The sequence below is a fragment of the Anas acuta genome, chromosome 15 (genome assembly GCF_963932015.1).
Source record: "Anas acuta chromosome 15, bAnaAcu1.1, whole genome shotgun sequence".
Taxonomy (NCBI): domain Eukaryota; kingdom Metazoa; phylum Chordata; class Aves; order Anseriformes; family Anatidae; genus Anas; species Anas acuta.
The window spans coordinates 7,715,460-7,737,328 of record NC_088993.1 but is presented as its reverse complement, the minus strand read 5'-3'; the positions used below and the strand labels follow the sequence as shown (position 1 = coordinate 7,737,328).

At 36.6% G+C, this 21,869-nt stretch overlaps 2 protein-coding genes across 3 annotated transcripts in view; one reads left to right on the top strand and one right to left on the bottom strand.

Annotated features, from left to right (window-relative positions):
* Window positions 1-13,873, bottom strand: part of KATNIP (katanin interacting protein) — an 85,149-nt gene extending 71,276 nt beyond the window's left edge. Inside the window, exons 1-3 of the mRNA XM_068699048.1 lie at window positions 13,737-13,873; window positions 5,951-6,096; window positions 4,564-4,731 (exon numbers count right to left, since the gene is read on the bottom strand). Of these exons, the coding sequence (XP_068555149.1) occupies window positions 4,564-4,567 (4 nt within the window). The 5' untranslated portion in view covers window positions 4,568-4,731; window positions 5,951-6,096; window positions 13,737-13,873. The remainder of the gene's footprint in view (window positions 1-4,563; window positions 4,732-5,950; window positions 6,097-13,736) is intronic.
* GTF3C1 (general transcription factor IIIC subunit 1) overlaps window positions 1-21,869 on the top strand; it is a 42,268-nt gene that overhangs the window by 1,938 nt on the left and 18,461 nt on the right. The window contains exons 4-20 of one of the 2 annotated variants that reach the window (XM_068699044.1): window positions 22-165; window positions 708-804; window positions 1,472-1,595; window positions 5,367-5,525; window positions 7,000-7,115; window positions 8,684-9,008; window positions 10,010-10,221; window positions 10,836-10,972; window positions 12,652-12,805; window positions 13,767-13,870; window positions 15,129-15,313; window positions 15,686-15,961; window positions 16,959-17,104; window positions 17,521-17,618; window positions 18,793-18,889; window positions 19,633-19,810; window positions 20,570-20,705. In XM_068699044.1, the coding sequence (XP_068555145.1) occupies window positions 22-165; window positions 708-804; window positions 1,472-1,595; window positions 5,367-5,525; window positions 7,000-7,115; window positions 8,684-9,008; window positions 10,010-10,221; window positions 10,836-10,972; window positions 12,652-12,805; window positions 13,767-13,870; window positions 15,129-15,313; window positions 15,686-15,961; window positions 16,959-17,104; window positions 17,521-17,618; window positions 18,793-18,889; window positions 19,633-19,810; window positions 20,570-20,705 (2,688 nt within the window). Of the gene's footprint in view, window positions 1-21; window positions 166-707; window positions 805-1,471; window positions 1,596-5,366; window positions 5,526-6,999; window positions 7,116-8,683; window positions 9,009-10,009; window positions 10,222-10,832; window positions 10,973-12,651; window positions 12,806-13,766; window positions 13,871-15,128; window positions 15,314-15,685; window positions 15,962-16,958; window positions 17,105-17,520; window positions 17,619-18,792; window positions 18,890-19,632; window positions 19,811-20,569; window positions 20,706-21,869 lie in introns of both variants that reach the window. The other variant, XM_068699043.1, reaches the window with a different exon arrangement.

Below are 21,869 nucleotides of genomic sequence, written 5' to 3'. Positions count from 1 at the left end.
ATCTTGTTATCTTTTCTTCAGAGTGGATGCTGGAAAAATTCATTATCACCGAAGAGTATTGGACAGAAATGGTCTCATAACAATGCAGTCTCATGTGATAAGACTACCAAGTGGAGCACAGCAACACTCCATTCTTTTACTTCTGACTCGCTTTCATGTTGATAGGTATGTGCCGCTGGAGTGTTCAAAAGATCTCCTGGGTAGGCTCTGGCCGTTTACAATTCTGAAAGTTTGTAGTCTCAATCTCTTTAAAGAAAATCACAATTTACTTATTAACTCATCTTCCAGATGCTGGACTGCTCTTGGAAGTGCGAACAAGAGGGTATTCTAGTGCCTATCACCTGCCTGCTATGAGCCTCTCTCTTCTCACTGTAGCTCACATCATTCTGTTAATTTTTAGTGTTCTCGCTTCAAACACACTTTTAATACATTTTTCTTTTCCCATTTTGTTTACAGTCAGAACTCATGCCTCTGAATTTCCAATGAAGCAACAGCATGGACTTACTTATGTTCCCTCACTTGGGGTCTCTTAGTGACAAATTCTCTCACCTGCTATTCACAAAAGGAAAAGAAAGCTCTAAGTTCTAAAACAATCTAAGAACACTTCAGAGTACCTTCTCTAATAATTAACATTTTAGAAAGGTATAATTTGTGCTTACAAAGTTACATGCATGCTGAAATGTCAAATATTCTCTTTTCTCGATTAGGAGGAGTAAATACGATATCCTGATGGAGAAGCTCTCAAGCATGCTAAGTGCTCGTTCAAACCATATGGAAACATTAGGAAACTTGAGGGAAGAATTGGTGAGATCCATTATTCTTTTTCAAATTCTTTCTTACATAGAATATAATTGATTAGTATCAAAGGCACTTCTTCATACTTCCATTTTTAAAGTTGCTACCACATTTTGGGGTAGGATATCAAAAGAAGGATCTTAAAAACCTGCTAGTTTATTGAATTAGAAAAAAGGGAAGAAAATACCATTGTCATATTGCTCTAGATCAAGTTAATGTAATTGCTTGCTTTAATCAAGGAGTTCTATTCCGCCCACAGCTTTAGAAAAAATTTGTCACAGCACCAGACTTTTTTTCCACATACAGTCAATAGATACTGTTGTGTAATACTTGTAGGTGGTTGCTGCTGCTTATTTGGAGGTTAGAGCTGGAGGGATGGAACATACTGCAGAAGCCCCTGAAGCTCTGCCTGTGTCTTCATTGATGGGCTTTTAAGATTCTTCCTTGATATCCTACCCCAAAATACTGTGTTTTAAAAACAGGCAGTGTGAATGTCTTTGCTAATCACCTAGAGGATAGAGACTTGTGATAGCAAAGGTCATTGAATTAGAGAACTCCTTGGTCTTCCAATGATGTTTATGTTTTTTCTTTTTGAAGATGAATAGGTAATTCTGTGGACTTCCTGAAAGACAGAGTTTTGGCTCACAATGCCTTTTACCGTTTCTCTTTGTGTTAGGGTCTTTGTGAGAGAACTTTCAAACGTCTTTACCAATATATGATGAATGCTGGCCTAGCCAAGGTAATATCCATCCCATTACAAGAGATACACCCCAATGGAGGGCCCTACAAGACAAAGAAAGGTAAATAGAACTATTTTTGCTTTCTTTCTGTGTAATTACACTGATGCCAATCTTTTTATAAGATTCAAATCTTAAATTAAAAGTTGCTTAAGTACATAATTACAAAGACATATTTTCAGAGAAGTGTGTTAATAGAGTTAGAACACTGCAGATGTTTGAGTTAAGCATTTGTTCCAGCTTTGTAAGAAATAGGTACCATACACATCTTGGGTGAAGGCAGGTTCAATATAAGCAGTTCAAGTGGATCATGACTCCTGTTCAGACTGTTGAAGTCAATACAGAGTATAGGGATGATGAGCAGTCTGCTGCCTTTTCAGATTGGCAGTTAAATATATAAAGCAAATGATGCCATGATTAACTACCATGCTACAGAAAAGGGTCACTTTAGTTATGACTTCTGCTGGAAGTTATGATTTTTGCTGGAAGTCATCAGAATGCAAAGTTTCTCTGGAAGGTGTCATATTGTCGTCCTGTAGCTTGGGAGTACAATATCAAATTTTAAAAGTAAGCTTCTGCAGCACTATCTTGGAATTCTTTAAACAAAGAAGATAGCCTACAACTGCTATACAGAAAAAAATATTTTACTGAGGGAGGGTTTAATGCATAGTCTCCTTTGAATCCAAAGTTAATAGGTTTGCAAAAACTGTTGATAAGTTCCAAACATGAATGGAAAGACAAAAGAGTAGGACTGCACAAAGAAAGGGAACAAACAGGAGCAGTTGCTCTTGTATAAAACTTAGTGGGACAATAATTACAAGAAGCAATAACAGAAAGCATGAGGAAGACTAGTATCACCATTAGAATTAATGCAATTGTTGAAGGAAGTAAAGATCAAATCTTTACTCCCAGAAAATCCTAAGAATCAAATTTGCCAGGGTAGATAAGAAAATACTTCTAAAAGATGAACAGTGTTGTGGTTTGTTGTTGTTTTTTTTCAGAGATGCACTGAACTGCTTGTGGGGGGGGAAACGTAATAGTTTTAATATGATCTAAACATCACAAATGAAATAGTCCTTCTGATTAAGGAGTGGTCATGAAGGAAGAAGTGAAAGAACCAATAAAGATGTGAGAACTTTGAGAGAACAAAAGTGAGTGACAGTCACATAGAGGTGGGTTAAGGCTCTTGATAAGATAATAAATTCCTTAAAATCTTTAAAGTCTGGGGGAAGGAAATATCTTTGTAGGGAAACAATTATGGGTGAAGAAGAGCAGTGGCCAAAGGTAGATACAGCATTTAGCAAGGGTCAAAGAGAAATCTCCTCCATTGCACTGAATAAATAAGGAAAAGGTTGAAGGAGTTCTGTTAAGAGCAGCTTTGGTCTGAGAAGATCATTTGTTGTGGAATATCCAGGTCCACCTTCCTCCCATAAGAATATCAGGGAGTTTAATACACCAGAATTCACTTAAGTGTAGTTTCAAGATGACATTGAAGATCCTCAAAGATGCTCCAACATGGGCGTCTGTAATTAAATGTATGTGGAAAAACTCCCATTGAACTTTATAAAAGTTTATGTTGTATGTAGTTATTATATTTCTGGTTTCAGCAAGTGTCTCAACACACTTTGTATGGCGTGATACCTTTGGTCACATGTTTTAGCATTGTAATGGTCAAAAAAATTGATTGCCTCTTATGCTGTCTTTGGGCAGTATTGCACCATGTTTGTTTGTTGTGCTTTTCTCATAATGAATTGTGTCAGAGATGTTCTAGTAAGCTCAAGATATTTGCAAACAAGAGTGGAGAGACTAAATAGTATTGGACAATAGAGTTTGTTATTGGTAATAAAATATCTAACTTCCAAAGTATTTGCTTAGAAGAAAAGAGTTCATATCTATTTATAAATGTGGTGGCAGCACACAAGGCAGTAGGTGATTTATCTGTTGTCACAAATTGAGACAGCAGCAGCTGCATTTACTATTTAATATTTTGCTATGAAAAATGCCAGCTGGTGAATCTTTAAGATGAAATTATCATTCAAGTTATTGGCATAAAAGCTGAAAGTCCACAAAAATGCCTTAAAGACACGAGGTATTAAACTAGGATGATTTAATAATAGCTGATTTTCATAAGAGTTCAAGATACTTTAATCTCCAGAGTTACAAAGGAAAGCAGATAGAAATATGCAGGACATGTTCAGGACAAAGCCACAGCATCTGCTATGGGAAGCACATTACTGGGCAGCAAGAGCTAAAGTAGAAAAGATTTTGATTTTGTTTGTTTTCAAATATGGCTTCAAGTGAAAATTAATGGGCTGTAAAAACACAGAGGTTGTGATAACAGTGCATACAGCCCTACCAGAATGTCAGAACTTTATCCAAAGCAGAATCTGACAGGGAAAGAATTCAGATGAGGAAATACGGGATCATCTGGCCTGGAGCTCAGTCACATGAGTAAGCTACAGTGGATTAACTTCATATCAGCTAGGCTTCAGTAAGTCATCATATATAAACATAAGATAAAATTCATTAACTGAAACCTTAATGATTTCACCTGGCATTTATGACAGTAGGGCTCTGCCAGAGGAGTAGTGATGGCTGTAGATGTTCCCACTCACTGCTGCAGGGTTAATTGGCTACTTGTGCAGTAGCTACTGAATTGCTGCACTTGATAAGCTGGTGTTGTACAGTAATCTATTTCTAGTTTATCTTAAACACTGGTCTCTTAAATGGTTCAGCAGTAGCTGAATGGCTTTGGTAATAGTGGATCATCATTATATCAAAGAGCAGAGCTGTTAAAGCTGTCCTAAAGTCATTTGTCCCCACTCTTCTATGAAATCCCAGAAGGCTAAAGCAGGTAGAGGGTTACTACAGCATAGCTAGTACACAGTAACATGTTAAGATGTGGGACTGAATTGTATGCCAAGTGTCTTCTGGATAGCAGTGTGTTCTGTCCTCATATACAACCTTAGATTTTGTGTCTCGATTTTCATTGCATTTCGTTATAATACACCATATGTGTTCACAAACTTACCCATTCCCTAGGTGCAGAGTAGGTTAGAAGATGTCTTCGGACAAGAAATCTAGAAGCTTAGTTTCTCACAAATAGTTGCACGTAGAGCTTCCTTAATGTGACTGACATCATCTATAGGATCTGCAGACATGGATGGAGAAGAATCCGTTCTTCTCAGTCATAATGGAACTGTAGAAAATAACTACGTTTTAGTTAGGTTCTAAGAGACTACTGGGTGGGGTAGGACTGTTCTGTGTGATCATTTTCTAGGATGCTAGGTAGTTGGTGTATGCTTCCTTCTGTATTTGTATACATGAATGTTAATCATGTAATTTGCATTTGTAGAAAGTAAAAAAAAAAAAAAAAAAGTTCTGAGTCTGTAGGGACGGAAAAGTAAGGAGATTTCTTATACCCAGTGAGTGATCTCACAGTCAGATTTGTCTTCTGAAGTTGTAATTCTGTGGATCAGCATATCAGGAAACACATTTCACAGATTTATTTGTACTATTGGAATTTTTACTATTATTGCAGTGTTGTCCATTCCATTCTTAAGTCACTGCATTGAGCAGACCTAATGTTGACATAGACATGAATGTTTGGAACATCTCAAAAATTCTGCTAGTCATTATTTTGACAGATTCATATATATATATAGGGAAGAGCTATTGAAAACCTTTCCTAGAAATAAGCAATTGTCTTAAGTCTTTTCTTCCCCATTGTACTACTTTTACCATGCTGCCTGGGGAAACAACATAGTTTAAACCTGTACACACACACATGCAACTTGCATTTTGTTTAGGTTGTTACAACATTCATGTTCACAGGTACTGATGTCATGGTCCGTTGCCTTAAATTACTAAAAGAATTTCGGAAGAAAATGGAAGATTATCATGATGATGATGAAGAAGAGATCATCACAAAAGTCGTCCAGCCTGTGGATATTGTTTGTGAAAGGGATATGCTCACCCAGGCTTATGAGATAAGTAGGTGATGTATTGAGATATTTGTGTGTGGGGGATGGCTTATCTGTTACAAAGATTAACAAAATGTTTCTTTGACTTGCTTAATTCTGGAATGCATAAGGATTCTTAACTTCATAGTAAGCTAAGTTAGCTAAGTTACAGTGCTATGTGTGAAGGGTATTAAAGTATCATGAATATAATATGCTAAAGATTTTTCAGATTGCCCTCTTACTCTTTATATGTATGAGAGAGAGGTATTGTGGTATTTTTTTATTATTTTTTCTAAGTTCTGATTGCATTCTATGCATCCAAGTGTTAATTTTCCAGGAAAAGATGGGCTTCTTGTTCAGATTAGACTGGAGCTGTAAGCTTCCTGTGGGTGGCTGGGCAGTCATTTAATCTCTTTATCTCAGTTTTCTATGGATAAGAAAATACTGTTCTCTTACCTGTTGTGTCAACCATTTGGACAGTCAAGAGTCTTTGAGGTAAAGCACGCTGGGGCTGATCAGAGCGGGGACTTCCTTGTCACTGTTTTGGCTTGAGACTGTCTTGTGCAAAACAACTCTTGAGTCTTGCAGGTCAGGCTTCATCTCTGACAAGAACATAGTGCTGAATATTTAACAAGACTCCCTTGATTCAAAATGTCAGTTAGTTATTAAAATTAAGAAAAAATTAACATGTTAAAAACTTATAGCTTAATGTGTTTTCCCTACTAGTTCATCTTTTCTTGTCTTGCTTATATATGTGCTGGAAGGAGCTAATACGTTTTAAATACTTTACAAGCCATTTTGCCTTTAAGGAGAGTTAAATGCATTTCACGTGTTTTTGTTGTTGTTTTTATTGTTGTTTTTAAATTTAAACTGATGTGCTTTTCATTTTGGCTTTTTTCATAATTTAAACAACAGAATCTATTTTTCCATAATCATGTTTCAGGGAAGACTAGTGGCCTTTTTTCCTCCTTCATAACAGCAGTCATTGCTGTCTTTTGACTGGGCTTCCTATCCATTGCTGCCATTCCTGTAAGCTTATCAACTATTCAGTATCACCAAAATAAAACACCATGGGAAATGCTGTGGGATAAGAAAAGGTGATGAAGAAAACGATGTTCTTTCTCCTTCTCCTACTCCTTTGCCTTTCATAATGGAGAATGAATATCTGACTGTAGAAAGCCATCAGGTGCAGGATTCACTTCATTTTAATATAAAACTATAAGTTTTAAACCTAATTCTACTGGGCTGCTGCTTTCCATCAAATCCTGTTTTATGACAGCATTTGGCTATCTTATGTATGTCTTTGAAAATTTATTTAATTGTCAGTGGTGAATATTAAGGTTTATGTTCTGGCATATGGCTCAAAATCACATAGCTTTTGAGACAAGTTTGACTTTGTAACAGTTATTTAGAACAAATACAAGCATATATATACAGATATATGTGCATACAATTCATTCAGATTGTTTTCCTGAGATATTTTTTGTTTTTTCTTTCTGAAACAGTTGAAAGTAGAGGAACAAAAGGTATTTCTCAGGCCGAAATTCGGATGGCTATGAATGTGGGGAAGCTAGAAGCAAGGATGCTCTGTCGTCTCCTGGAAAGGTACAAAGTTGTCAAGGTAAGGTTAAAATAAAATAATACTGATACTTACTGAAACTGAAAATGCGATTCTGGTTACTGTGGTAATATGTTATAATATTGTTAACCTCAAACAATAGAAACTGTAGGGATTTGAGAGTTGACAGTGAAAGAATTATGATAAAGTTGAAAAAAATGACTTCAGTTGAGGAAAAGATATATATAAGAGAAGTGTTCAAAAAGTGTTCAGTTAAAATTTTAACCTACTATAGTCTTATATCTAGGCCTAGTTGTTAGAATGTATCATAACTGCTCTTCTAGAATCTTTTCTTTAGTGCTTTCTGGTTAGCTGCCCTAACACTTAATAGTTCGCTGACCTAGATGTACAAGTATTTTATACTGGTTTGTGACTGGATGTAATCAAGACTGGGGAAAAAATGCACCTCGCCCCAGATTTGCTGTCCGTATTGAATGCACATTCCGGTGATCCACACTAGCTAATGGGATGGTACCAGATGCAGATTCACAGCATTCCAGATCAACACTGTTCCGAGCAGTATGAAGCAGGTCTACGCTCCAAAAAGAGCCAAGGCAGAGAAACACACCTCAACCACTAAAGCACACTCATTGTAATTGGTGGTAACACAGGTGACCTACTGGCATTTGGGGATCTGCATGTTCTGGTATTTTATGGAGATGAACATAAATGTTTCTCAACTCAAAATAGTCCTTTTAGTTCATCTTTATAAGACAACTGATGTTTTGCAAAATTGTCTTCTCTTGTAGCCTTTTCTGAATGATCGTATCAGAGATGTTCCGTAACTTAAAACAAATCTACTTGCATTTTAAAAGCAGCATTACATGCTGAAAAAAACAAAAAAACAAAAAACAAACCATTCTTTTGTAGAGGTTATGGTGGTTAATATCTTTATGTCCAAATATTTCAGTATTTTTTCAATAGGCTTATGACTTAGAGATAAACAAATTCAACTGTCTTCTTTCATGTGCACCTGCCCACCCCTTTCCACAAGGGCAGGATAATTGCCATCTTACTTCAATAGAGAATTGTTTACTAAGATCTTGTTTGGTAAAAAGTTCAGTAGAATTAAAAACAAATGAACTATATAGGCTACAGGAATGTCTAAACGCATTTTTTCTAAATAAACTGTGAAGAAGTTGTCTTCCCTCATTGATAGCTAAGTCTTTAAGTTTCTAGATGTTTTATACTATTCAGTGTAGCAGCAGTTCTACTTAAGTCTAATTCACTTTAGTAATCTCTACACCACAGAAAAAAGTTCTGAAATATTTGATTTCAGTGCTAAATGCATGTAGTTTATTCTTCCTTAGACTTTTATACATCCACTATATTATAGGCATTTCATTCTAATATGCAGGTAATACAGACTTACTTATTTTTCATGCAGAGTATTTCTTTTGATTTCTGTATGCTAAGGTTAGCCAACAATTTAGTTATTTAGAAAAAAAAAAATAATGTCTTTATATATGAGCAGAGAGCAGTAAGAAAATTTTCTCACTGTTGATGCTGGAGACCAGACTGCAAGAATGGAAAAGTAAGGTAATAAAGTAATGTTCCAATTCTTTTCTTAGGGTTTTATGGAGGATGAAGGACGGCAAAGGACAACAAAGTATGTTTCATATAGTTTTGCAGATGAGAGTGATTTAAATCGTCAGTTTGAGAGAGAGAAGGCTAGAAGTGAGCAGTTAGCTACAGTTACTTTGTCTCTAGTGCCAGAAGATTCTACCCCTGTAGAAGATGCATTTCCTGGAGAAGATGACGCTTTGGTTTCAGAGTCTGACAATGAAGAAGAAGTGAAATATGGCAAGAAGAGAGGAAAAGGTCAGAAGGCCACTTCAGGTTCTCTGATGAAATCAAATCTCCAAGATGGTACCCAACAGTCAACACCAGTTAAAGGTAGATCATGATTTTAAGGTTTGGAGAGAATGTAACTGTCATCTTTGGTGCAGGAAATAGAATGGGAGCTGACAGACAAGCAAACTAACATTTTTTATTCAAATATAAAAAATCTTCCTCATTTAGTAGTGTGTTTTTTTGTTTTGTTTTGTTTTGTTTTTGTTTTTCAGTTGGATATGTATGGAATTGAGCTCTATAGTTTGCATCAGTACATGGACAAATGTATTTGATACAAACCTTCAAGTGAGATGACTATACATGAATTCATACTGACTTCTTGTCTGATATTAGCTAAGATGGTAACAAACTACTTTTGAAGCAGCAGTAGCCTTGGGATGACTTGATCTACAACCTTACTCACCTAAGCATATTGTAACAAAAATGTCTTGTCTCCTGAAGCTAATTGCTTCATCTCTCTCTTGAGTTATTTGGAATGTCACAATGTAAAAGCTGACAGCCTTTTGGGAATGTATTTCAAGGAGGATATCATGGTTTAGTTTAGCTATTTGCATGTTCCTACCACTTCTTTGGTGCACTCCAGGGGAAGAGGGAACAAATCTCCATACCTTAAGTATATTGTCTTGGGAGTAATATTATATCAGTTCTCAGTTCTGCTCTGAGCCAGAAGAGTTCCCCTCAGGTTTCTGGCATAATTTGAAAGTCTTTTTGACAGAAACCCTTCTTTCTTCAGACAGCAGTTTCTGAATAAGCTAATCTGTCCCCTCTTGGTAATGTAAGTCTGCCTCTGAAGAGGCTTCTGCATGCAGAGAGCACGTTTTTGAAAACCACATTTCCAGAGTTAGCTTTTTTAAAGCTTTACTTTTTGACAATTCAGTCACTCACAATCAAACCGCTGCTTCCAGCATGGTAGAAGAATATGTGAAAATGCTATAAAGTATACAGTTACCTGTGAGAGTGGGGGAAGGCCTTTTATAGAGAGCTGTACATTTGCAGAAACTGTGAGAGCAGAACAATTACAAGGCCCTTTGTTCTTAAACCAGGCTTAAAGCCAACAGCTGTGAAGTCTGTGGGGAAGAAGCTGCCTTCCCCTCAAATTGTTGAAGAATCTGATGAACAAGCAGACACCTCTTTGGGGGAGAATTCTACTTTGGAAACTCTAAAGCAGGAGTCCAGTTTTTCTACCTGTGCTCATTCCATTGATGAAGATGGAGATGTGGCTGTGGTTGAGGAGGTCAGACTTGAAGACCCTAAGGTAAGACCATGGGTCTTAGTATTTTCTTTTGGGTATGGCTATCTGAGCTAAGTTGTGTATATTTGCAACAAGATTCCAGCTATAGCTTTTGTATTTGTTCATGGGATTGGGTTTTTTTGTTTGTTTTTTAACTTAATTTTATTTCAAGACACATTCATATTCTGTCAATGTTGTAGGCAAGTGAAAATTATTCCAGCAGACAGGAAAGTAGACCCACTATATCATTCTGGGTTAGTTCTCTAGTGTTTTACAATTTCCCCATATTTACTTAATATGTGTCATCACCTAATGTCCATCTATGCATACAAGGGGTGTGTATTATCTGGTTTGTCTGCCCTAAACCAGAAGAATTGATGGGCTTTGACATGAAAATTGTGTAGCTTCACTGTTGCAAGAACAAGTGTGAGATGAAGTGTTTCTGAGAGACAGGACATGTTGGCTTGGAGTCAGCACTATGGTAATGCCACTACCAGCTCTCTAGGCCAAAACTCTCAAGTCAGCCAGGGTCAGAACGTGGAATGGGCAGAGTGCAACTGTGTAAAAAACAACTGTTAGGCTGAAGACCCTGAATAGTTCATATTAAATATCTTTTTGTCTATGTTTTGCACTAGAAGATATGTGACCAAAAGAAGGAAAAGCGTTCCAAAGCTACAGCAGTGGAGCGATCTCATGAAACTTACAGACTGCTAAAGCGCCGAAATCTCATTGTGGAAGCTGTCCGAAACCTCCGGCTAATTGAAAGCTTGTTCACGTGAGTCTGTCTGAAAAACAGTGTTATGGGGGCCCGATGCGCTGTGGTAGCACAGGCCCTGCTTCAGGAACCCTGTGTGCTGTTGGCTTTTTGTATCCCTAATAGTAGTGCTGTAATGATGGAGAGAATGCAGCAAGGAAGGGGGAGGGATTAAAGTTATACTGAATCTTAAAACTTAGTCAGGTGTTCAGAAGCAATTATAGCTCTTCTTAGATAATTAAACAAGTGGAATTTTAAACAGTATATTCAGAGATCTCTATTAATATTGATCAGAGCTGACCAGAGATCAACTCAAAGAGATCTACCTATTTTCTCCTCTCAGTATGCCAGTGCCCGGAGCCACATAGTAAGGTACAGCACTTCCCTGCTTGAGGATTCTTTCATCTGCCTAAGTTTTGTATCTACTTGTTTTCAAAAATTGTTCTTGTATTATTCTGTCATTGATTGTAGAGACTCTTCATGTCACTCAGCCATCATTTGTCACTAGGATTTTAGTGGGATCTGGAAAGTTTGCTTTTCTTAGCTGTTTTATGTGGAATGGTTTTATGTGTTCTCATGATTTTTCCTGTCGGGACTAAAAATATTTCCCTGAATGATATAGCAATCTTTCAGACTTCTAAGATCCACTTGCAAAGAGAAATGGCAATTCTGGCATTCTCCTTGAGTCCCAGCTTCCAAATTGGCAAGATTCTGTTGTGGCAGATTGGATTACACCATCCATCTTCTATGTCAGCACGTAATATCCTGGCTTGTAAAAATACATAGGGCTGCATGTTCTAGGAATTTAGTAAGAAATAATGACTTTATTCTCCTCTGGTTTGAGAATTTTGAAACTTTCTGTCTCCTAGTTCAACTGCAGAGTGTTGTGAAACTAGAGCTTCATCTTGTGGCACCAGCCTCATTGCTGATTCATCTAGCCTTGTCCAAGAGCAGACTTACAAGATACTTCTATCCCCTATGCTCTGTCCCCTTTAGTGCTATTCATAGGTTCCTCCCTTACTAGTCAAAGTTCTGCCCCTCTCCGGTGTCTGCCAGGGAAATTTGATGGTTGTCACTATAGTTGTTAGTTGCCATTATGTGGTATTCTTTTGAAAGTTGAAGTCCATGTGTACATTCACTTTATTGTCTCATTTCCTTAATACCCTTCATTATTCTCTTCAAAATTCATTCTCCAGAAATAGGGCCTGGAGCATTTGTGAAGAAGTGTATGAAAATGGGCATAAAGAGAGTAGGGTGTGAACATGCTCCTGCAGACTAGTACAAGAGAAAAAAAGAGCTTGCTTCAAGTAACAGGATATGTGTATCTGTATTGTGAGTGCATGTGTAGTTTCTGAGCTCTGAACACTGCAAAGTAACCTCTTTCTGCCTTAATCTTAATTGAACTCACAAATGGAAATACAAACTGCATCTGTCATGAAAAGCTGTAGGTTTTCTTCACCTTAGAGAGGCTGACATAAGAGCAGTGGTGTTCACCTGAAAATGGTACATTTAATAACAGAGAAAATACAGCTGAAATTTAAGGCTAAGTTCCTAGTTATCTACAGCAAAAGGGAAAAATGAGCAGCAATTGCTGGAAGTAGGGAAAAATCCATTTGCCTCATTCAAGCAAACTCAAGCAAACTGCTTAGGCAGTTTGGAGCGTTTCTGGGCTAAAATGCAGGGTTTTTTTCGTCTTGTAGGCTTCAGAAAATGGTCATGGATCAAGAGAAGCAAGAAGGTGTCTCCACTAAATGTTGCAAAAAGTCTATCATCCGACTGGTCCAGAAGCTTTCACGAGAAGGACTCCTCAGACTCTATCGTACTACGGTCATCCAAGATGGCATTAGTAAAAAGGTACGTGCTCAAACCCTGGCAACAGAAATGGCTTTTCTCACAGCCTTCTGGTTTCTCAAAGTATTTTGGGCCTTTGTACTGAAATATAGGGAGGACTTTACTTTTTGTAGCAGAACCCTCAGTCAAGCTGCCTATAAGTTACACATCCCAAACTGAGCTACTGTGAAAACCAGGTTTCTGGTTACTTTCAATTATTGTACTGCAGATAATCATGAAACCAAGGAATAGTCAGTCTCTGAATATCCCGCCCGAGAGGTTTTGTTGTTTGTCTCTCCTTACACTGTCAGGCTACGGCACAATTCTATTCAATCTCATTTTGAAAGCAGAGAGTGTATGAGAAATGATAAGTTAGCTTCTGAATTGAGACTTAGAGAATGTGATCTACCTTGTATTTTTAACAAAAATGCACTGTTACTGAGTTTTATGAAAGTAAAATGTCTGTAGTTTAAATGTTTGTAGTCTGTAGTTGTAAAGCTCACACTTGTCATTGTAACTAGTGTGAAATATCAGAAGCAGGGAGAGAAACAGTTCATTGAAAATCACCTTCTGCGCAATTACTGTAGATTACACATGAAATCTTGCTAATCTGAATTGTGTGCGTACTTTTAGCAATAATATCTATTAGTTTGGATTTATGAGGTACTGCTTTTCATTTATCCCTTTCAGTTTAATATTTGCAAGTTTGTGTTCTCCAAATATTTCAGATTTTTTTTTTTTTTAAAAGAGGTTTGTGCAAATGACACTGAGTTTTTATTGGTATAGAGACCAAACAGCCTGGTGTCTTGCTTAGTATAAGCTAATTGGTCTTTCAGTCCAAAGGTGTTAATATTCTGTGAATTAATAAAACTTTATAGTGTTCATCCATTGTGGCTACTAACTAAATCTCTGATAATTTATGCGGCTGATTAAGAGTTGATATCTCCATAAATACCTCTTGTTCCTTTTCTTCTGCTTTTAACAGGTAGAGTTTGTTGTTCATCCTTCCGTGAGTCCTAATGATCCACTTGTAAAAAGTGCCATCGAGCAGGTGCGTTTCCGAATCTCCAATTCAAGCACAGCAAGCAGGCAAGTTACAATGATGACCTGGTGGGAAATCTGGCTTATTACATCTAGTACCTGCAAAAGTATGCAGAGGAAATAAATGCAAATTAAGCAAAAGAAAAATTAACCTCCTCTCTAACAAGAGAGATCAAAGTTCAAAGATGAAGTGAGATGCTTAATATCTGCCAAAGACAAGAAAGAAGAGGAATTGAACTCTGATCCCTTGAACTTTAAGTATTATCTTCAAGGTCTTGACTTCTCCATGCTCATTTTGTTTTGCATTTCAGTCGCTGTCTTCACATGGTATCACACCCAGCTAGTTTAGAACAGCAGTAATTAAAGAGCTTTGCCAATTCACAGAGAATGCAAATGCCAAATGAATGAGAATGGCAGCACTAAGCTTCTTAATTTTCTATCTTTTGGTTAGTAGTGGATTCGAGGCCAAGTTAACCCTGTAATCTTGGAGCAATATGTAGAGAAAACGTAGGGTTCTCTTTAGCTGCAGACAGAGAAATACAGGAAGTGTTGAGATGAATGAGGAAGAAATTCCAACTGTTTCTTTCGGGATTTAAGCATTTTACTGCCTGTGAAGTGTGGGCAGATAAACAAATCATCATAGTGGGACTTTAGACTGTTGGCATTACCTTCTTAATTTGCTAAAGATCTGAAGTTCAACTTTTGGAACACTTACATGCCTTATATAGCTTTTATAGAAGACTGGTTCACCCTTTGCCTTAAAAACTTCTGCAAATGAAGTGTTTTTTTTTTAAACTGTAAATGTAGTCTGTGATGGTCACCTACGTGCAAGACCACTGGGCAACAGAGAGCATAGAATTCAGGACTTTGGAGGTGAAGCAGAAAAAAAAAACATGATCATGTAGCCTCATAATGAGGCTACATGATCAATTCCCAGAGATGGGGTTCTGTTCCCTTCTTTAGGAACCATGCATGCATTCTCAAATGCAAAGCACAAGCTTCCACCTGCACCTTGTGTCTGAAAAGATTAATATAAGAAAGAAATCCTATATCAAGAGAGAATAGGGTTGCGCATATTAAATTTCAATACCCAGCTTATCTTTTCAAAAAAAGCTCATAAAAGTACCTTTTTCCATCAAAATATTCAGTATCATTTCATGGGAACAAGTGTTCAAGGCCATCCTTCTTTTGCAAAGAGACTTGTGTTTCTTTTAATTACCAGCCCCAGTGATGCCATCTCTGTTCAACTTACAAGCAATCATAACCTTACCTGTTTTTACCAAAGTCTTGTATGGTTTCAATACAGGGTTAAAATTCCGCAGACACCAACATTGCAGGACCATGCTGAAGAGGAAAACCTGGGGCAAGATGCAGTTCCTGAATCAGGAGAAACACAAGAAAGTTCATGTAAAGCTGAAAATAATAGTCGAACAGGAAAAAGTGATGAAAAAATGGGCATAACAGAGCTAAAAAACTATCACCCTGTTACAGGTATATCCAACTTTTTTTTTCTGTCATCTTTCACATTTCCGTTTATTATTAATGATCACTTTCAGATGTTGGGTTCTCATAAGATATAAGTGGTTGTTTTTTTCTTATTTTCTAGAAATGCCTTACATTAGAAGCAATCTCAGCTAGGGACTACTATCCAATGTTTTCTTAGATTTTTTTTTTTTTTTAATTGCAAGCTGGGGTACTTCCATTCTCTACTTCTTCACAAATGTCTAACTTATATTTACTTCCAATGGCCCACCTTTTCTTCCATTTTTTTTCACATCAGCTTTGCAGAGGTAGCTTTTTTTTCTTTTTTTCCTGTTTTAAACCACTTTTTATTTCTGTTTGATACTTTATCTTTCCTCCCAGTTCCAGGACTTGGGCGTTCTCTTGGCTTTCTTCCCAAAATGCCCCGTTTAAGAATGGTCCATATGTTCCTTTGGTATTTAATTTATGGACACCCTTTAAATGGAGCAGACCGAAAAGGAGGTAGTGATGGTGAGAAAAAAGGCAGCAAGCAAGGGCCAAATGTGAACGCTGCTATCTTCGAGGCCCAGACAGATGGGAGTGTGCACATTATTGAAGCTGAAACAAATCCTGAAAACTCTGCACGTGACACTGAAGTGGAGTTGTCTAATCAAACAGGTAAGAATTGACACATCCTGGCTTTACTAGAGGCTTTGCTGTGCTTCAGTGTAATATTTCCATAGCTGTTTGATAATATGATTTCAATGAAAACACACAAAGGTAGGAACACAAATGCTTGCAAAAAGTACTGATAGATTATTAATGGCTTGTTCTCAAATTGAAAAGGATATCATATAGGACCTTTATTCTGGGGCCAATCATAATTAATATTTTTTCTTAATGATTTAGATAATTAACCAAAATATGCTCAAACTGGGGATGATGATAAGTGGAAGGTTTGCTAGTAATTTGGAGGGCAGGATTTGAATTCCAAATTGTCTTGAGTAAATTGGAAGAAATGGTTTAGATTTATTCTTATTAGGGATAGGTCTGTACCAAATCCACAGTTGCATAACTAGTGCTTAAACTAAATTACATAATGTTGCCACCTTCTATTTTTTATATAAAAATGTTGTAGTAAGGGGGACAGAATGCATATCTTCCAAAGTGAAGACAATGTTCTAGTTAATTGATCAACTGTTCTCCGTGCTACTGGATGTAGAAAAAGAAATGGATTGGATATCCATATTTATTTATTTTTTAAATATAGTTTAAGGATAGTTAAGTCTTTGAGCAGATTATCTTCGTTAAAAAAATAAAGGTCTTACGGGGGTAGTCTAAGTACCGTCTTCACACTTCAGAACATGGGAATTTGTTATATTTGTAGTTTTCAGACATCCTCTAAAATATCTGTGTAAGCAAAGAAAGAAGAACAAACTTACTGTTACAGGCTTAAATATGCTTTTCAAGAGTCCTCACCAACATTGAAAAATCAGCTTCAAAAAAGACTGAAAGTCAGCGAGATAAGTAATTTTTAGGTCATGTTAGATTTTCAGGCATCCAAAAAATGAACTGCCAGATATGTTCTGCTTGAACACTCACAGTAAAATGACTAGTGTAAGTGTTGAGTTTGTCCTGTCTTAATCTGAACCTAAGCCAGTTATTTTGTTCCTAGTGTATGTGGATGATATGTCGTGGATGCGCTATGTCCCTCCTCTGCCAGTTCACAGAGAGTTTGGATTTGGATGGGCTCTTGTTAGTGACATTCTTCTCTGTTTGCCTCTCTCACTCTTTGTTCAAATAGTACAAGTGAGCTACAAGGTATAGTGCTTTTTATTATTATTATTACTTCATATTTGGTTTAAAGTCTGATAATTCAACTGGATTTATAAGCAGTAACAAATACCACCTTAGTCTTTTTAATGAAACTAGCCATTAGAGAGTAGAAGCTTCATTTCATTATAGTTTCTTGTACAGAAATGCTAGTTGCATGTACAGCCACGCTGAGAAAAATGTATAGCCCTATAATCCTGCAAATTCTAAAGCTTATATTTTACAAAGAGCTTTTTATAATCTCAGTGAATCTCCTGCCTGATTAACACGATTAATGTTTAACCATTTTACAAAAGCAATAACTTTTGCTTAAAAATATTTCAGTAGACAGTAATAATACCAAAGCTCGGTACTTTAAAGGATAGTTATATTTCACGTTTTGATTAACTTATAAATAATTCTAGGTGGATGGTCTGGAAGAATTTTTAAATGATCCACTACAAAGGCACACACTGATCAGATTTCTTCCAAGGTCAGTGCGACAGCAGCTTCTCTACAAAAGGTAAGTAGATGAGTCAAAGTAAATGGCTCTAGGGAGGAAACAACAGTGGCTGACTGTTTTCTCAGTTATTTTCTGTTTATGTCGAAGAGAACTTTGTTACTGAAGACAAGGATCATCAATCTTGTAAGGATAGTGTGCCAAACTGTATTTTTCTCTCCCAAATAGAAGGTAATAAGAAACTAATAAATGATATTCATGCATGCTGTCGGGCAGTGTTTGAGAACTGGGAGGCTCTGTCCTTCATAACTCATCAGCAGGATGTTACTTCTGTTCAAAACACACTCCCAACTGCTGCTAAATTCAAAATTTAATAGAGTCTAAATGATGCTGTCCTTCATAAATCTTTCAGGAGGTGACACATTACCTAACTCATGCCTCTCATACATAACATTCAGTTTCTGTGTATGTGCTCACGCAGGCATGTCTGCCATTGTTTGCCATTCCTCATCTATAAGGTTTAGAAATCAAGATTGGACTGAAGGTATAAAGTGAAAAAAAAAAAAAGTGGTATAAATTCCCATGTAATTGCACAGAAAAACTTAGATCTTAATGAAGTTAAATGTGAGCAAAGCTGAATTTTTCACAAACTCTCTCTCTGTCTCAGAAGTGTGATTTCAAAAGCTTCCTGAAACTTCCAGAGTTTTGCCACTGAAGTGGATAAATATCATGGGAAATTATGCACTTTTTGCTATGCCAAGCTCTGAAAACAGTTTCTTGGAGCAAGTAGTTCTGAACCTTACAACTTTAAAGAACTGGACAAGGATTCTTATAGTTGTATGGACACGTGAAGGTTTATCAGCACATATTTAGTAGTCATGTTTTGTTATGTGTGTCTTCTCATAGTAAGAAATTGTCTGCAGATCTGCTGGTGTTCTAACCTTGTTCAACTCTTTTGTACATGAAGTATTTTTAGCTAATTATGTTCTTTGCTAACAAAATTTTGTTAATAATTAGCTAAAATACTATGTTTTTTGTTTGAGGAAAGAAAACTTACAGCTTTGCGATTTTAGTTATTTTCTGTGGACTAACAAGTCAGACACTTGAGAAATTCTAAAACCCAGTATTTCAAAAAAGCAGCTGGTTTTCTGAAACTTCAGGTTGCTGTATGAAAATGGCATGTTTTCTGTTAGTGCTTTCATGAATGCTAATTTTATTGTTTCTAACATTACTGCAGGAGGTACATCTTTTCAGTCGTGGAAAACCTTCAAAGATTGTGTTATATGGGACTGATACAATTTGGTCCAACAGAGAAATTTCAAGACAAAGACCAGGTAATTCTTTGAAAACTTAATCATTGTCCTTCGTGTTATTTGTTCCAGTGATACAAATGCAAATTTGGGGGGTTGTAATTGCCTTAAGCAGTTTAATTAAATACTGATGTTGCAGACATATGCAAACCTCCTGTTCCAGCTGTCATATTGTAAGTTATTTTTCTCTGGAAAGAGAGTACTCAAGTGTATAATGCTGGAAGTTGCACAAATAATGACCTATGAGTTTGCAGACTTTGTGAAAAATTGGTATGCCATATACTCATTTATTAAGGTGTTAGGCCTTGGATGTCTAACAGACAGAATTAAGTCACTAATCATAATAAAATAGAGACATTCTTACACAACTTTTTGTAAATTGAGAGCACATGCAAAGGAGCATATATACTTTACAAGTAAAAGATAGATAATTAGGCCCCTAAAGAGGGGCCTAATCTTGAATGAGAGTTTGTAGGAAGTAGGCACTCTGTGGAAACTTGGAATAGTCCTGTGCACAAATTGGGGAAAGAAACTGTTCTAAACCTAAAAATTAAGTTTTTGCTTCACTGGCAAAGGAAGTTTGGGAATACAATGCAATATGGTGGATGTTGGCATCTCTGAGCAATATTTGGCTTATATACTGGCTCAAAACATCAAAGACAGAGAAAATGCTAATCATTGCTAATCAGATTAGATTTTGTGTCTTGTAAATTATGCGATTTCAATGCTTTCTTTCTGCCAGCCTTGAAACATACTGTATTTGACAGGTGTTTGTGTATATGAAGAGAAATGCTGTGATTGTAGATACCACTATCTGTGACCCCCACTATAACTTGGCACAAAGTAGCCGCCCATTTGAGAGGCGCTTATATGTTCTGAATACCATGCAGGATGTGGAAAACTTCTGGTTTGACTTGCAGTGTGTCTGCCTTAATACACCATTGGGTATGGTATAATTGTACGTTCTTATCACCTTTGATGTTCATTCTGTTAAAGCCATAATTCCTCCCTCTTTCCTAAAACTTGAGGCAGGCTCTGTGTATGTAATTGCTTGCCTTTAGTTCTGTTGGCTGATCTCCTTATGCATGGAAAAAAAAAACTAGGACTTGGAGTTTTGTCCTTGTAATTCTGTGAAGTTGAGATCTAAGATACAGAACTATATATTTGACATTTTCAGAACTGTATTAAAGGGAAAATCCTTTCTGTCCCATTAGAAGTATCACTATGTGTAATAGCCCTGGTGGATTTCAATTCAGCTATGAAAAAAGTTTATTTGAGAATACTTTGAGAATAGTTAGTAGTATATTTTTGTCATAGTCCTCAATCAATTCAAACAGATCTCTCTTCCTTAAAAACATGTTGCTAAACTTTCCAACAGATAGCCCCCGTTAGCTGAGAAGTGGAATTTAAAGGATTTTTGCACCCAATTTTTTTGAGTTTATTTTTTTGTTTTGTCCTTTTGTATTTTTAAATAGGATGTACAGCTGCAACAAGTATACATTTAAGAAAAATAAATGATAAAAAAGTTTGCTACTGAAAGGCCAGACAAAACTATTCTGTATTTCTGTAATTAGTCAGGTGAAAGAATCTATTTAGTACTGTTTGGTAAGTCAGTGAGAGCAGTAGTTTCCCATAGCAGGGTAGATTGAAATGGGTTGAAGTCTAACTTCTCAACATGATGGTCAAAATCATTTGTATGTCTAGGAGTTGTCCGCTATCCTCGTTCAAAAAGAAGTAGTCTTCAAGGGGAGGAGACTGCACTAGATGTAGAAATGGAACAAGAATCAGCAGTGGATAAACACAATCTGGAACGGAAGTGTGCAATGTTGGAATATACCACGTATGTCTGCTTCTTGCTTGTTTTGTGGAATGAATTGAGTGGGTAAAAAGAACTGTTCTGGTTTTGAGAATGTCACTCAACAGCAAATGCAGTGAAGATGAGCATTTCATGGTTGGTTTTTGTTTTGGTTTGATTTTGTTTTTAATTCAGAACTTTTCTCATTCAGAAGAAGCATAGTTATGTATCAATTCTACAAGCACCGTGCCTATCAAGTGGGTATTTATGCTAGCAGAATGGGAAAAACAGGTTTAGATTTCCTTCCAAAGTAGTACAGATGTGTGGTGAAAGAGTCTTGGGGAAAGTGAAACTGGGAAGGAAGGAATGCTTCATAAGTACGGTTAATGCAAGGGAAAAAATTAAGGACTCTCCTGTGCTTTATAGCATGGCACCTCAAGTACCACAGAGCTTCAGAAGCTCTCAAGTATCACATTCTGAATTCTGTCCTTTCTGTGTTGCAATTTCTTACATATTGCTTGCAGATCAATTCCCAGTATGGTATTTCACACTGGTGAAATACAGAAGCCTGAAATACATCTTCTGCCAGGATACATCACTGCCAGGATACTGTGACAGCCTTGCAGAATAGCAATTATACTTTTAATACTGTTGTGCACTGTGGTTTAGTTTTGTTGTCAATACTCTATTCTGTTTTATTAAACAGTGTTTAAAGGTATTTTCAGTATTACTGATAGATACATGAAGTTATCTAAAAACAAATAAAAAATGGAGTATATATCTGAGGAAACCAAATTCCAGTTTCTGGTTTTGTTTTTCCTTCCAGGCAGAGAATTTCACATGCATTGCTTTTTTTTGTTTGTTTGTTTTGTTGTTTTGTTTTTTTGTTATTTATTTATTCATTTTCCTGTTTGTATGTGTATTTAAACAAGGTTTTAATGTGTTTTGTTAGCTGGAGAGATCAGTGCTTGACAGTCAGTGTGAAAAATATTGGGTTTATGGTGGCCTTTAGTTCCCATGGAAAACTTTCCCCACAGTTGCCGTGAGAAAGTTTCTCATCTGAGCAAGTGTTTTCTCTAGTTCTGTTGTAGGAATAATAATGAGACCAGTGTTTAACATGACCACTTAATTAACAATAATGAAGTTGCTTTGGGTATAATCTTAAAACTGAAAGCTTGGTCATTAAATATCTGGCACTACAACTTAATG